At 41.5% G+C, this 13,788-nt stretch overlaps 3 protein-coding genes across 5 annotated transcripts; 2 read left to right on the top strand and 1 right to left on the bottom strand.

Moving 5' to 3' along the window:
* The first annotated feature begins 531 nt into the window (after window positions 1-531).
* On the top strand, window positions 532-2,101 carry LOC110861485 (calcium release-activated calcium channel protein 1). Of its 2 annotated transcripts, none has more exons than XM_022110601.2 (7): window positions 532-673; window positions 731-919; window positions 1,014-1,101; window positions 1,183-1,235; window positions 1,301-1,421; window positions 1,489-1,655; window positions 1,720-2,101. In XM_022110601.2, exons 1-7 carry the CDS (start codon window positions 632-634, stop codon window positions 1,972-1,974), a joined length of 915 nt encoding a protein of 304 aa, XP_021966293.2. In that variant the 5' UTR covers window positions 532-631; the 3' UTR covers window positions 1,975-2,101. The 2 variants fall into 2 exon arrangements, with proteins under 2 accessions (XP_021966293.2, XP_035700658.1); XM_035844765.1 differs by having other exon boundaries at window positions 546-673; window positions 728-919.
* Window positions 2,072-3,290, bottom strand: LOC110861486 (collagen alpha-1(IX) chain). 2 transcript variants are annotated; one of them, XM_022110602.2, is made up of 5 exons: window positions 3,054-3,290; window positions 2,704-2,956; window positions 2,554-2,590; window positions 2,413-2,448; window positions 2,072-2,333 (listed from the first exon to the last, which is right to left on the bottom strand). In XM_022110602.2, exons 1-5 carry the CDS (start codon window positions 3,137-3,139, stop codon window positions 2,152-2,154), a joined length of 594 nt encoding a protein of 197 aa, XP_021966294.1. In that variant the 5' UTR covers window positions 3,140-3,290; the 3' UTR covers window positions 2,072-2,151. The 2 variants fall into 2 exon arrangements, with proteins under 2 accessions (XP_021966294.1, XP_021966295.1); XM_022110603.2 differs by having other exon boundaries at window positions 2,704-2,953; window positions 3,054-3,277.
* A 1,248-nt stretch (window positions 3,291-4,538) lies between these two features.
* Window positions 4,539-13,573, top strand: LOC110861504 (frequenin-1). The gene is made up of 9 exons (XM_022110629.2): window positions 4,539-5,100; window positions 5,223-5,247; window positions 5,327-5,375; window positions 7,381-7,470; window positions 7,584-7,662; window positions 7,789-7,877; window positions 9,380-9,445; window positions 9,917-9,994; window positions 11,160-13,573. Exons 1-9 carry the CDS (start codon window positions 5,037-5,039, stop codon window positions 11,181-11,183), a joined length of 564 nt encoding a protein of 187 aa, XP_021966321.1. The 5' UTR covers window positions 4,539-5,036; the 3' UTR covers window positions 11,184-13,573.
* Window positions 13,574-13,788: the final 215 nt, after the last annotated feature.

Here is a 13,788-nt window from a genome sequence, read left to right as displayed (position 1 = left end):
TCCCCCGCCCACATGGGTCCATTTTAAACCTTAAAATAATTTATTCGTTTTTTTGGCCAAATAACTCACTTTGATATGCTTTCTCATATTCCCAAAATATGTCACATTGATTTGCTGTCTTCAACAATTAAGTGTTATCGAAAACTTACACAAAAGGCTTTCGCTAAATCCGTGTTTTTAATGGTTTATACCATACTTTTAGAAATCTGGTATTAATTCTTTAATTCTCGGAGCGGAGTACATATGTGACTCTGCCGGTACATGTATTACACACGTACATGTAACACAACATTACTGAATTACCATTCAGTAATGTTGTGGTAATGAAAAATTTACCACTCGGAAACAAGCTACTACCAATCCAGTAGGAAGCTGTTACCAATTGGCAAATCAATACCAGTACGAAGTATATATGTGACTCTACCAGATTTTTAATAGTGCAACAATAAATCAGGCAATTATAGACAAATCATATATTAGGTAGGAGTCTGGCTTTCAGTGAAGAAATAATCCCATCTTAAAAGGCCCCGCAAAGTTGCTTGAAGTAAGTCTACTCTTGCCACACGACTGAGGAGTGGTTGTAAATGCGGATTATGCACCTCTTCCTCGTTATCTTATCTCCTCGAACTGAATGTGTTACCTGACGTTGCATTGCTCAACTAAATATAACCAGGTAAAGCAGTTATTACATGTTTAACAAGTTCAACTAAACTTCAGCTGTACGCAGCAGGAATTTAAGTACACGAGTGGTAAGAAAATGTCCGTGACCAATCTGAGTGCACATTCGATGGGAGGAGGTGGGGGAGACCAGGAAGTCGTCCACACGGCGGAATACCTCTCTTGGAGAAAGCTGCACCTGGCCAAGTCAAAATTGTCGAATGTGTGCGAGATGGCTTCGTTTATGGCTGGGTTTGCAGTGGTACGTAAATATTCCTTGGTTCATTTATTCAGTAATTATTTTACGGCCTATTTAGTAGTAACAATATGCTATGTATTTTGACTTGGTACGACAGGTGGCCACGGTAGAGTTGCAAATCAACGACGAGGATGCAAATCCAGCCCTTCTTGTCGCCTTTGTCGTCACCACTGCTCTTCTCGTGGGTGGGTTAAAAATTGGCTTATCTGAATATGGGCAAGAGTCAAGGTCATTAGAGTTCTTACTACTTTTGCAGTAATTTGCAGGCACTTCCATGATGGCAATCATGATCTCGACCTGCTTGCTCCCACACATTCAGGTTCAGCCTATTTATATATTCAGGTTTGAACATATTTAGATTCTCCATTCTCTCCACATATTCAGGCTGTGGCGAAAATGTCGCTGATTTCGCAAGTTGGTCAATCTCCCCATGAGAGGATGGCCCATCTCGTCGATCTTTCCTGGGTTATGGCCAACACGGCCTCACTCTTCTTCTTCACTTTGGGTTAGATTTCTCGACGGCTCAAAATTTTATGTCATTTATTCCTGATTTTTTGTAAGTATATTTCCAGATGTAATTCTGCTCTGTTGGATCAAGTTCACCTATTTTTCCCCAGCCGCCTCGATCGCCGCCACGGCCATCATGGGGCCCGTACTCGTCATAATTCTTCTCTTCGGGGTCGCATTTTACAGGAAAATTACAAAACATCAGTACGTTCTGTCCACCATGAAGTTCGAAGTGAGTCACCGTCACAAAACGCCCTTTACTTGTCCTCATTTTGACTTGTTCCTTGACTGCGTAGGAGCTGGAGCGGATGAAGGAACAGTTGGACAGAGAGGACTCGCTTGTTCTCGCCATGTCGAAAGCGGGATCCGCCGCCACGATGCACACGGTCCAGTCCAACCAAAATCTTCAAAATCAGCCATCCCACAGAGTACTTCAAGCCCTCCAGAGGTACGATTCCCCTCGAGCCTCGCTAAGGTCACGCGACTCGTCCGACAGCGAGGGCTCGTTTTCTAAGAGGTCGAGAAGTAGAGGCTCTATTTTCATCGTGTAATTTAACTTAGGTAGGATTAATTTTGTAATTTCGGCGCCAATCGTAATTAATTTTCTTATTTAAACGCACACTTAAATTATGTACTATTGGCAGATAATAACATTTTTTAAAGAATGATTTATTCAACAAATTTTGCCAATTATGATAAAAACGGATGCAATCATGGTGGTGGTAGTATTACATTTGATATGGAAACATATCCTCATCGCCAGGATGTTCTCTGGCCCGGCGTCCCTTATAAGCTCCACCTCCAGAATCAATACTTCCGGTCTCCTTGTCGTAGTAACCTTCATTAGCGCTGGCTCCTGGTGGTCCTGGTTGACCAGGAGGTCCAATAGGACCAATGGGACCGTCTTTACCTATATATTTATCGTGAAAAACCCACGCTCATAACCACGCATCACGTTACGACATGCATTTTGGGAGAGTAAGTCTTACCTGGATATCCATTTTTACCCGGTGGTCCAACCGGCCCTATAAAGCACATACACAAAATATGTAGCTCTTATTGTACACACTCGTCCCTGCCTCTCGAGTATTAGCAGAGTGCTGAATAATAAATGACATCATCTCACATACCGCTGGGTCCTCGTTCTCCGGGGATTCCAGGAATTCCCTGCCATGAAAAAATGTTTGTGTTACGACACCGTTTTACTACTACCCAAAGAGTCAGTCGTCGTGTGTACTTGTGTAAGTGGGGCTGATTGATGTCGCTCTTTTATTGCTTACCCGTGGGCCTGGAGGACCTTTGAAATCGCTTTTCTTAAATTCTACAAACTCTCTGCGGAGCTTCTGCAGCTCTGACCGCAATTCCGAAATCTCGCTCGTACAACTGCACCTTCCTTTGTCGTCGTTCTCCTCCTCGCCCTTGTTGTAGCCTCCGGAAGAGGCTCCCCCCTTGTTAAACCCGTAGCTTCTCCCTCCAATCTTAAAGCCGTAGAATTGGCGCACATCCCTCTCGTTACCGTCATCGCCAGCCCTGCTTATGCAACAAAGTCGTCCTTGATCAGAATATTATGCATCAATGATGAGAGACCTTGGATGCATCCAGTTCTATCTGCACTGCTCTTGAAACTTACTCAGGTTGATCTTCTTGCCCGACTGCAACTCCGACCAGCAGGAGAGCCAGCACCACGGCGAGAAACAAAGATGAACAACTTTTCATCTTGATCGGCCTGCCTGTACGACTTTAGACTTTCAGCAACTTTTAACAGAATTTCATCAGCGAATGCATCAATGGCTTTCTAATAAAGTCGTTAATGAGCTTTTGAGGAGTTCTGAAATGCAAAAAAACTGGCCCAAATTTCCGGTTGAATGATGACGCTAACCCAATTTAACGATAAAGCTAATTGGCATAAACTTTGGAGGAAATTTTCAGTCAATTTAGTCTATGGCATGACACACATATTTAGCATTGAGAGTTGATGTGAAGCAGTGGGAGTGTTTTCCTGGTGTGTGGAGCGAGCTTGAACCCACTTCCGGAGGATGACCACAACCACATTACACTGCCTACGCAACTTACTGACATGCAGCACAAATTAAGCAGTCGCTTACTACCAAAACTCTCAAAGTACGTGCTCATATGTCGACTTATGTAACGCCATATGCACTTCTCCACCTGTGTGTATAGTATAAAAATGTGCGAGGTAAATACCTGCGAGGAGTCTTACATGAGAAAAGAGAGAAGCAAAAAAGCATGATATGTAATCCGCTCGTCTCATATTCTTCCATGCCATGTAACTTTCTTCTTTCTTTCTTTCTGTCCGCATTAGAATATGTATAAAGTTGGAAGGTCGGAACAGGCAAAAAACGGAGCTCCGTCCTAAGCTTCCTGTCTGACATTTTCGTACATCCAATAGCCCCGTGCACTCCGCATGGTTCCGGATGAGACTCGCAAAAAAAGTGGGCATTCTCTCTGCTTTCTCTTCTCTTGTGGAGGAGCCCAAAGAGAGGAGAAAGCAGAGAGAAAGCTCAAAACTCTTCCGAAATCCCAACCTGCCCCAATGCAAACAAGCAGGCAGCGTGTCCGTCCACTGGGTGAGTGTGTCAGCCCGTCGTTGGAATAATATGCCATTTCCCACGGATAGGATTAAATAGCAGATGTCTGGACTGGACGGTGCAGCAGTGCCTAATGTGCCAGAAGACCACTGTCTGTGGCTGACATTTGAGGAGCACCTATTTATTGGAGGAGCAGATATTGGTGCAGTGGCCTGACCTCCTGGCAGGAATAATGTCATGCTCGTGATAGATTGAGTGGAATGATGCAATAGGGCGCGAGGAGATGTGGGATGCGAGTGCAGGTAGTTCTCCTGGGCCGCCGTTTAGCATCTCCCCAAGTGGTGATTATGATGAGAAGGAGGAGGCTTGTTATTGTGTCCACACCCAGCGAGAAAGGGATGACTTGGACGCGCTCCTACTCCCCGTGTTGGCAGCGGTTAGGAAGTAAAAGTGAGATTAAGAAGAGTTGGGTCTCTCTCCTGGCGGTGTTGGTATTTGGTATGCGAGAGGACTCCAACCGATGTGGGGAAAGTGGACGAGATTGATTTTTGCTCAAGGTTTCCGGGTAAAGGGACATATAAGGCATGCGCCCTTCTCCACCTTTCTCCACCAGCTCCAGTCTCTCAGCAGCCTTCTCGTCGCCAACATCCTGCACTGTTCGCTCTGCCCGTCGACATGCCTCCATTTTCGACATCTTCCCAACCCAACTGAGCTACGGACGTGACGGAAATCTAATCTGGACCAGGAGGCAGGTGAAACTTTATCCCCTCTGGAGATTTCCCGAGACGTGGGAGAAAACGCAGGTGGTGGTGGTGAAGGAAAGCAGGATGCTGTTGTTGTTGGTGCATTGCCTGGCGTCGTGGTGTGTGCTGCGTCGTGTGTAACTGGTGTCGTGTGTAATTGAGCGGGTCAGAGGTGGACAGGAGACACGGGTTAACGTTTCATTTCGGATACACAGCCCGTCACTCACCTATTCCAATCAAATCGCGTTTATTGTGCAGCCTCGCTCTCTCTCCGGACGAGAAGAACGCTTTTCCTGTCTCTCTCCACACACCGAGAGCGAAATGGGCAAAAAGAATTCCAAACTCAGTCAGGACACGGTGGACAGACTCGTCAAAAACACTTACTGTGAGTCATTCCCCCGCTCCTTCACTCATTCCGCATTCTTAATGAGAAGAGTCTAAAATAATAATGTCACCTTCTCTCCTTTGCCCATGCTTTCTCTCCCCCATCCCAAAAACACGGAGCAGTCACGGAGAAAGAAATTCGCGAATGGTAAATACGACTCCTCAAGTATTCATGCGTTTTTTTGGTTTTCTCGCTGACTAAAACTGTGACTCTGTCCTCTCTGCAGGCACAAAGGTTTTCTGAAGGATTGTCCGAATGGCCTCCTCACTGAAAAGGTGAGAACACGACCCACTTATTTAATGCATGCCTCCTTCTGCTGCATTAGCGTCGAGGTATTTAACATGGCCGCTATTAACCCTTTAAACTGTAACGACGACAATTGTCGTTTTAAAAGAAATGGTTTAATTCGGGAGTACGACAAAAGTCGTCCTGAAAAATCGTGGTCATGGCGCGGAAGGACGACAATTGTCGTTTCTAGGAGGTCATTGATTTTCACCAAGATTCCTAAACTTTTTAGCTCGTTTCCGTGGAGTGAATGTATTAGGATTATGTAATGAGGTTGTCCAAGCATGGGCCATCTTTTAAAAATTATTAAAAATTTTCGAGTTGGGGACAGGCACGCATTTTTTGGCGTTGTCACCCGTTGTTGGGTGAGTGAGAAATTATTTTTAAAATTATTTTTGCTACATTTTCTGGGGGCTGCTTTTAATTTTTAACTCGATTGCATATTACATATGTGATATTGATGACCATTTTTGTCCCCGATACTTTTATATATTTGTACACGTATTTATATGCATATTTTTATAAAGAGCACAACCAGGTAGATAATTCGAGTTCCGGAGAAAAAGTTGCATTTGTCTAAAACTTGACAAAATTTTCATTATTAAATTATCACTCCCACGATAACGGTGGACCTGGAGGACGAAGAGGAGGAGGATAATTTAGTTCTGGAAGATTTTGTAATTGATGAGGTAGCAGCTGCTGGTGCAGATTCAGAAACCACTCCTGCTGATACCGAAGATGAGTTGTTAACGGTATAAGTTTTTAAAATCATGAGGATGTCAATTTTTGTCAAGTTTTTTTAAAGATAAATAAACATTTCTTTATCTGGAACTCGAATTATCCTCCTGGTTGTGGTCGCTATCTTCATAAAAATATGTATACAAATAAGTGTAGAAATATACAAAATTATCGGGGGCAGAAGTGGTCATCAATATCACATAATATGCATTCGAGTTAGAAATGAAAAAGTCCACCGAAAAATAATTTCTCACTCACCCAACAACGGGTGACAACGCCAAAAAATGCGTGCCTGTCCCCAACTCGAAAATTTTTAATAATTTTTAAAAGATGGCCCATCCTTGGACAACCTCATTACATAATCCTAATACATTCACTCCACGGAAACGAGCTAAAAAGTTTAGGAATCTTGGATTTTCACCATTTTCTCTTCGCGACCTAAAATTTGTTGTAATTTTGAGGGATTTCTCCTATGCCAACACAATGCTAAATTTGAAGATTTTCTTCCCAAAAATTTGGATATTTCCCTATACAACGCAATGTTAAATTTTTGATTTTTCAGTTTTTCGAGTTTTATTAAAAACTCCTGAATTTCTCCTCCCGCGCCATGACCACAACATACTTATAGCGTCCCCGATTTAATGCCTTTTCTTGTCGTTAATCATACACGTTAAAGGGTTAACTTCTTTTACGTGACTGCATCGTTATCACGTCGACCTTGCTCCCACTCTTGGGTCGGGTTCATGTTTTATTCACCGTCTTCAGTGCTGACTACTGGCTGAGTGAAAGTGAATTTCTTGGCCATTTTGTCGTGAAGGAAGAGAGCGGAAGAGAAAGTAATGAGGAGGGAAATGAGGATGGGACACAAAAACGATGTGTATGTGTGCATAAGTAATGAAATTATGTATGTGCACGTGAAGAAGGAATTGGCGGACCTGTCGTCGTGCTCCCACATTTGAATTGCATTTATTTGTATAACAGGGTGGCAGGGAAAATAGCCCTTTGGGGATAATTCCACCTCGTCCTCTCAGAAATGGAAAGGCTCCTGCTTTTCCAATATGCAAAATATAAAGAAAAAAATCCACCTAAAACTCAACCTAGCTCATTAACTAATCAATTTATCTCCTTGATTTTGCAGGGCTGTTTTGATAATCGGCATTATTTATTGCATTAAAAACTTCAAACCGTGCAAAATAGGATATCAAATAAAAATTTCATGTTTTTCCGTGATAAACTAAAAAGATGTAAATTTTTCAGGGCTTCATCAAGATTTACAAGCAGTTTTTCCCCAACGGAGACCCCTCCAAGTTCGCCTCCCTGGTCTTTCGCGTCTTTGACGAGAACAACGTAAGTCAGTGAAAATGAGTGGATATTCATGTGCGACGTATGTATAATGAGGACTATTAATCAACTGATTAACGTCGACGCTCATTACGGGAAATATTATTACTTCATTACAGGATGGATCGATAGAGTTTGAAGAGTTTATTCGAGCATTGTCCATCACGTCGAGAGGCAACATGGATGAAAAGCTACATTGTGAGCCTTGTTATTGTTATTATACATCTTTCCCCCGAAAAGTGGGATAATTATGCCTGCCTGCTGCCTGCCTGGTGGAATTGTTAGACGGAGAATAAATCACACGTGATGGGTTTTGCATTACAGGGGCCTTCCGGTTATACGACGTGGACAATGACGGCTTCATCACGAGGGACGAAATGTACAACATTGTCGAAGCCATCTACCAAATGGTGGTAAGTTGTTGTTTCTCTCCTTCCCATTTGCCATGCATTCCGTATTTCGGACATGGAGGCATGAACACGAGAAAAGAGAAAAGTTTTTTCCATACGAGCGTCGGAGTGGTGTCCAGGGCTGGGCACGTATGTCGTAGTGGGGCCGTGGGGGATAAGATCACCATTCCATCGCGATGGATGGTCTCGGTGGTGCAGTTGGTTACATGGAGTTTTTGGGTGGCTCTCTTTTTGCTGTGTGAGAGCTAATCTGTAGAGTGGGTCGTAAGTCACGGTCATCCATAATCATATTTCTCTCTCCACTAACTTTCTCTCCCTCGCGAGGACGACCAGCCAGCCAGCCACGGCATGCACCCAGCAGTCCGCTCCTTCCATTCTCATTATTCTGCCAGTCCACTTGGGCACAAATCCAAAACGAGGAAGGAAACTGTACCGAACAATTACTGCAAACTTAAATTGCGTCCTTTCATCCGATCTCGTTGTCTTTATGCCCTGCTCGTTATTCAGCTATTGCTGCTGTGGACAATGTTGGACGACGTGGTTGGTGCGAGTGATTGTCCTCGTGATGGCACCATAATAATAATTATTGTGGTTTTATGAGAGTTAAAATTTCAATTTGGGGTGAGAAAATGCACATAAATTGGAATCATGATGCCTCGCTCGTAAATTTGTCCAAAGTACTCACGACTTGCCATCCATCTAGTTTCATAGCAAAGGAGAAATAGTAGCATTTTCATTTCCATTTTATGCATCGGGAAATACGCTGCTTTATGTGTGTGTGTATATGTGTACGTGCATGCTTTTTATCTACTAAACTGCTGAGGAGATCAAAGTGCGAATTATTTAGGATGTGTACTTAATTGTGAGTATCTGTTCGTCTTCGTTGTTCCACAATGGTCCTTATGTGGAACTTGAGGACAGGTTTAATTGTTGTAATTAAAGTGACTGCATCCGATTTTATAGATACGATACACGCACCGCTTTCTTCTCCCAAAATCCAGGCGCATAAGGACGAGTGCAGGCACAATTGCGTCCTTCTGATATAGCAAATATTGGTTTGACATAATAGCTTAGCTTCTGAATGGTCGGTTGTCTCATCGTACGTATGTGCATATATTGCTACTTAATGCAAAAGTTCAGTAGGGCTAGTGTTTATTCATTGGAGTATAAATTACAAAAATTTACCTATACGTTTGTACGTATTTAATTTGCAATCGCGAAAGGAAAGTACGGTGTAAGGAAATTGGACGAGGAGCAGTACGAAAATTGAGCAAAAAAATCGCTTAAATGTCGCCACAATTAATGCAATTAATACTTATTGTGTAATAATGGTTGTGCAGCGGTGCTCAAAATAGAAAGTGCAGCCAGACTTTCTCCCATAATTGCTACTTCACTCCCATTCAGACAGTTTCACAAGTCTGAATTATTTCCACGTCTGAGACGACGACGACGACGACGACGATGATGATAACTAATAAGCTTCTTGAATTTCTTGTCTCGTGCAGGGCCAAGCTCCAACTAGTGAGGATGAAAACACGCCGCAAAAACGAGTGGACAAGATCTTTAACCAGGTATGTGCGTATTTGTGCATGATCAGTTTACACGCCCGTGGCCTCCAACAATTTGGTTTGGCTATTTTCATACAATGAACTTGAGCCGATGGATCTATTTACAATATTTTCAACGTATGTAATTCAACATATATTATGCAAGAGGTAATTTACGACGGGACAATATTTCTCTCTTCGTCTCGTCAAGTGACTGTCGATCCATACTCATAAATATTTTAGTGCCTACAATTTTTAGTATTTACTAAAACTTGCTTCAGCTGTATATATTCGCATATTTATCTATCTCGTGCAACATATTGTTAGCTTTAGTAGCGAAAAATACGTTTTTGAAGATTTTTCCAGACATGTAGTAAATTTTTTATAACAATTTACGAGAATTTTTTGAGACGAGGGCAAAGTTGTTAAATGTTTGAAAGGTCAGCTTAAAAAATAAGCAGACGGAACCTAATTGCCACCTCCTGTTTTTCCCAGATGGACAAGAATAACGACAATCGACTCACGCTGGAAGAGTTCCGCGAAGGCAGCAAGGCCGACCCCAGAATTGTCCAGGTGAGTGAAAACCCCGTCTTTTTCGTCGTCTGGTTTCTTTACACCCAAATTCTCATTACCATGATCGCTTACCATCTCATAAGCCCCGCTATCTCATTTCACTGACCTTTTCAATTCTCAAATTCCATAATTTGACATTTTGAGGAAGGAGGGAGTACGTCGTAGATACCAATTTCACATCCATTCCTTTATTCAACGTCATTATGATCCAAGCAATAATCCGACCCTCTCCCTCACTCTCTCATTCCTTATCTCCTTTCCTCTCCTCCGCACTTTCTTCCTCTCAATCCGTCAATACCAGCGGATTTTTATACCGAGGAATTATCCTGGCTGGATGGATGGAAATTATTCAATTCCCACCCGCTCCTCCTGCCTGGCTGGTTTTTAAATAGGCAGAGTTGGAAGTGCCCTCTGTACAAGGAAACATGTGGCGGAACATATCAATGCATGTAGAGGGATGAACATGGTAAAAAGTTGAAAGTAGGGACGGCAGGTAAATGCGATTGTCCAAAATTTCATTGAGAAAGTTTGGGCTCAAGTTTTAATGGGCACTTCATCCACTGCTGCAAACAACCCAAACTGGTGCTGACTGAGCACTTTCTCCATCCCATTGTCACAGCCATCCTCATGCCACCAGCCTCCTTAGTGCTGCCTCGTCTTCCCTTTTAAAGCCCTTTGTTCCTCCACTCCAAGTGCGGCTGGTGGTGATAGCCTCGCAGTGATAATGATCATCCATGTGCATGTACTCACAATGAGCACGCCAGCCTTGTTCCTTCCGGATTTTTTTGATCCACTTATAATTCGCGCGACACATCTACCAGATACAAGCAATTTTTAGTTTAAAGCTTAGCCCAGTACACAAAAGCCACCGATTTTGTTAATTTTAAAATAACAAACGCTATTTTTCCACAACGGAATCGATGGATTAACGGTCCTCAAATTATACAATGATTCGGCCGAGGAAAATATGTGTATTTTAATGTTAAAAAATCGCTGGTTTTTGTGTACTGGGCTAAGCTTTAAACTAAAAATTGCTTGTATCTGGTAGATGTGTCGCGCGAATTATAAGTGGATCAAAAAAATCCGGAAGGAACAAGGCTGGGACACCCATTGTTAGTTTTACTTCAGGATTTAAGAACACAGCTCTTGTTCTTTGTCCCAACAGGCACTTTCCCTCGGCGGGGAATGAGACGAGGCCAAAACAGGAGTCGTCGTCGTCCTCTTCGCCGCCGCCACGGTCAAAGGTCAACTCTTCTCCTTCTCTCCTACTTCTTCTTCTCTAGCGATAAGCACAGTACTAAAAAAACTATTGTTGTTACTAAACTGAAACTCCGCCTTGCAATAACTACTCTACTCTACAGACAGACATAAAAAACCAGTAAATGATGACTCTCTACCTAGTTCACCACTTTCTCTCACTTTCACTCACTCACTCAACTCCAGGAGCATCAGTTATTGATTCACATGTGTTACGTACGTACATGGCGACGATCCACTTTCATTATTCAATAAGGCGAGGCTAAAGTCATTTATTTATTTACGTAATGTTTAACTGAGATTATTCCGATATTGTTGTTAAATATTTATTACTACACATATGCAAATCCGCAGAAGCAGCAACGCCATAAACTACATAATTATCTAATTCTATGCATACATAATATTGATGATCAGATGGCGGTGCATTCAAATTGCAAATTTTTGCTCTAAAAATATTAACGTGACAAGGTGTATGGTGAAGGGTGCTTATAAAACAATCATTAGCGTAAGGGCCAGAAATTACAGTAAAATAAAAATTACATATTTCAATTATCATTATGATTGAATAACACACATTTACAAATAATAAATAATTTATAAATGTTACAAACAGCGTTACGTACGTATGCTAGATATTCGTGCATACAATAAAGTGCATGTTGTCACTACCTCTGCTGCATAAATATGTATCTATACATTTTTTTTAGTACATGCACGACACACAGTTATATTTAATGTCCGCGTGAAACATGCATAAATAGTACAATGATTCTTTATTTAGGGCAATTTTAAGGGAAACTGTATAAATAAATATTTATTAGCAGTGTTGTAGCAAAAAAGCAATACGTGCAAAAAGTAATTCACCTCGATACACATTAAGGATAAGCAGAAACACATTATTGGCAATCGCTTCAATTTTCTTGGAAGACAAGCATGCAAAAAAGATTCATTCCAAAGAGTAAAAAAGAGCCAAAAACTCGTGTATTCATACTGAGATGATTAAAGTTCCAAGGCAAAGAGTCCCGTAATTGAACGTGGCAGGAAGTCATCTTCCACGTACGTTCGGAATAATAATTACGTATGGATTTCATGCTCCTCATACACACAGAGATTTTAAGAAGATATACTTAGAAATAGTTACAAAATGTTATTATGTACGTGTTACAGGAGGAAGCCGTAGCTGGTTAGTGTGCTCAGGTAACGTAGCAGAATAGCATTTAAATAAGTAAATTGTTGAACTGTTTTGTAATCCAGCTGGGTAAATTGGATACGTGCTAGTCCTACTTATTTCCGAAAAGTGGCGTTCTCCTCCTAAAGTGGTACCTTCTCGGTTACAGTGATATTTTCAGTTTGCATGCGGGCGAATAAGAAAAAGAAGACAGTTTAATAAGAAAAATTGTGTAGGAAACGTGTAGTTTGTTACTAAACCGTGTATTAGCGTGTAAATACATAATTGTCGTCTAGTTGGTAGCAGCAGCAGCAGTTCAGACTTTTTTTTTTGCTTCAAGGTCTATAGTTTACTTTACAAAAATTGAGACAAGTTTTAGACTAATTTAGCAACTCGTTAAGTATTCTTGTGTGATTACAATTATGGGACAAAGGCTGATCTTTTTCTGTCCATTCTCATCTCCTTCTTGATCAATAATTGGCCTCTCTTTTTCTATGTAATCGTATTCTATCTTTACACTCAAATTATTACACACTACAATTATTTACGGGAAGAACAGAGTTTATAATTTGTGTCCACGATGTATATATTCTTGGAACGACATTTGAGCAATTGGGTCATTTCTTTGGATGTGTTCCTGTGTGCATGTCTCCACGAATGTGTCCTGCTGGATTCGTCTATGTGTATGGATAGACCTTAATGTACGTTAATTGTGATGATGAGTTTTAATGTTTCTTCCATCGAATGTGTAATCAGAGTCGTCAAACAAACAAATATACGTACGTAGTAATTATAAGTTCCTTCTCCGTAGACTTAGCAAATAGTGCATACATAATTTACATAGCTAGCCTCTACACATGTATATGACATGGCTCTCACTCACTTAGTTATTATTGTTGGTATCATTGTCACTATTCATACGAGAGGATTATTATTATTATTATTGTTATACGCGTCTATTGTTGTGCAGCAGCAAATCGACGCGACTACACAACCGCTCCAAATAATAATGTTATTATGTGTGTACTGTGGCTTTGTTTAATGTGAACATATTGATTTTTGTGACTTTGTCCTCTCTCTCTCTCTCTACGTGTAAAATGTTGTAAAACGAATTCAGAAATAAATGCGTGGATTTGTATGTATACAGAGAACTCGTGTTGCGTGTGGGAGAAAGCACTTTTTGCATCGTCGTCGTGTGTTTAAGTCGAGCGTATGTAGAATTCCAGTCGTGAAGGATGTGGATCTTGTAGGACCACTTTCACTCCTCAATAACCAAGCACTCGGAAACACGCGAATTTCGGGAAGCACGTTGATGAATCGATGGTGATTATTATGTTATTATTATTATTCATCTTTCTTGACTGTC

Source organism: Folsomia candida, unplaced genomic scaffold, assembly GCF_002217175.1.
Source record: "Folsomia candida strain VU population unplaced genomic scaffold, ASM221717v1 Fcan01_Sc042, whole genome shotgun sequence".
In the NCBI taxonomy this organism is placed as follows: domain Eukaryota; kingdom Metazoa; phylum Arthropoda; class Collembola; order Entomobryomorpha; family Isotomidae; genus Folsomia; species Folsomia candida.
Note: the sequence above shows the minus strand (reverse complement) of the source record. Positions and strands in the feature narration are given on the sequence as shown.

Excerpts from the sequence above, each read along its gene's own strand:
- LOC110861485 (XM_035844765.1), top strand. The coding sequence starts at position 632 with ATGTGTTACCTGACGTTGCATTGCTCAACTAAATATAACCAG. Across the intron at positions 920-1,013 it reads TTATGGCTGGGTTTGCAGTG|GTGGCCACGGTAGAGTTGCA; the intron begins GTACGTAAATAT and ends TTGGTACGACAG. Across the intron at positions 1,102-1,182 it reads CACCACTGCTCTTCTCGTGG|GCACTTCCATGATGGCAATC; the intron begins GTGGGTTAAAAA and ends AGTAATTTGCAG.
- LOC110861486 (XM_022110602.2), bottom strand. The coding sequence starts at position 3,139 with ATGAAAAGTTGTTCATCTTTGTTTCTCGCCGTGGTGCTGGCTCTCCTG. Across the intron at positions 2,957-3,053 it reads GGGCAAGAAGATCAACCTGA|CAGGGCTGGCGATGACGGTA; the intron begins GTAAGTTTCAAG and ends TTGTTGCATAAG. Across the intron at positions 2,334-2,412 it reads GGGTAAAAATGGATATCCAG|GTAAAGACGGTCCCATTGGT; the intron begins GTAAGACTTACT and ends ATAAATATATAG.
- LOC110861504 (XM_022110629.2), top strand. The coding sequence starts at position 5,037 with ATGGGCAAAAAGAATTCCAAACTCAGTCAGGACACGGTGGACAGACTC. Across the intron at positions 5,101-5,222 it reads ACTCGTCAAAAACACTTACT|TCACGGAGAAAGAAATTCGC; the intron begins GTGAGTCATTCC and ends AACACGGAGCAG. Across the intron at positions 7,663-7,788 it reads CATGGATGAAAAGCTACATT|GGGCCTTCCGGTTATACGAC; the intron begins GTGAGCCTTGTT and ends TTTGCATTACAG.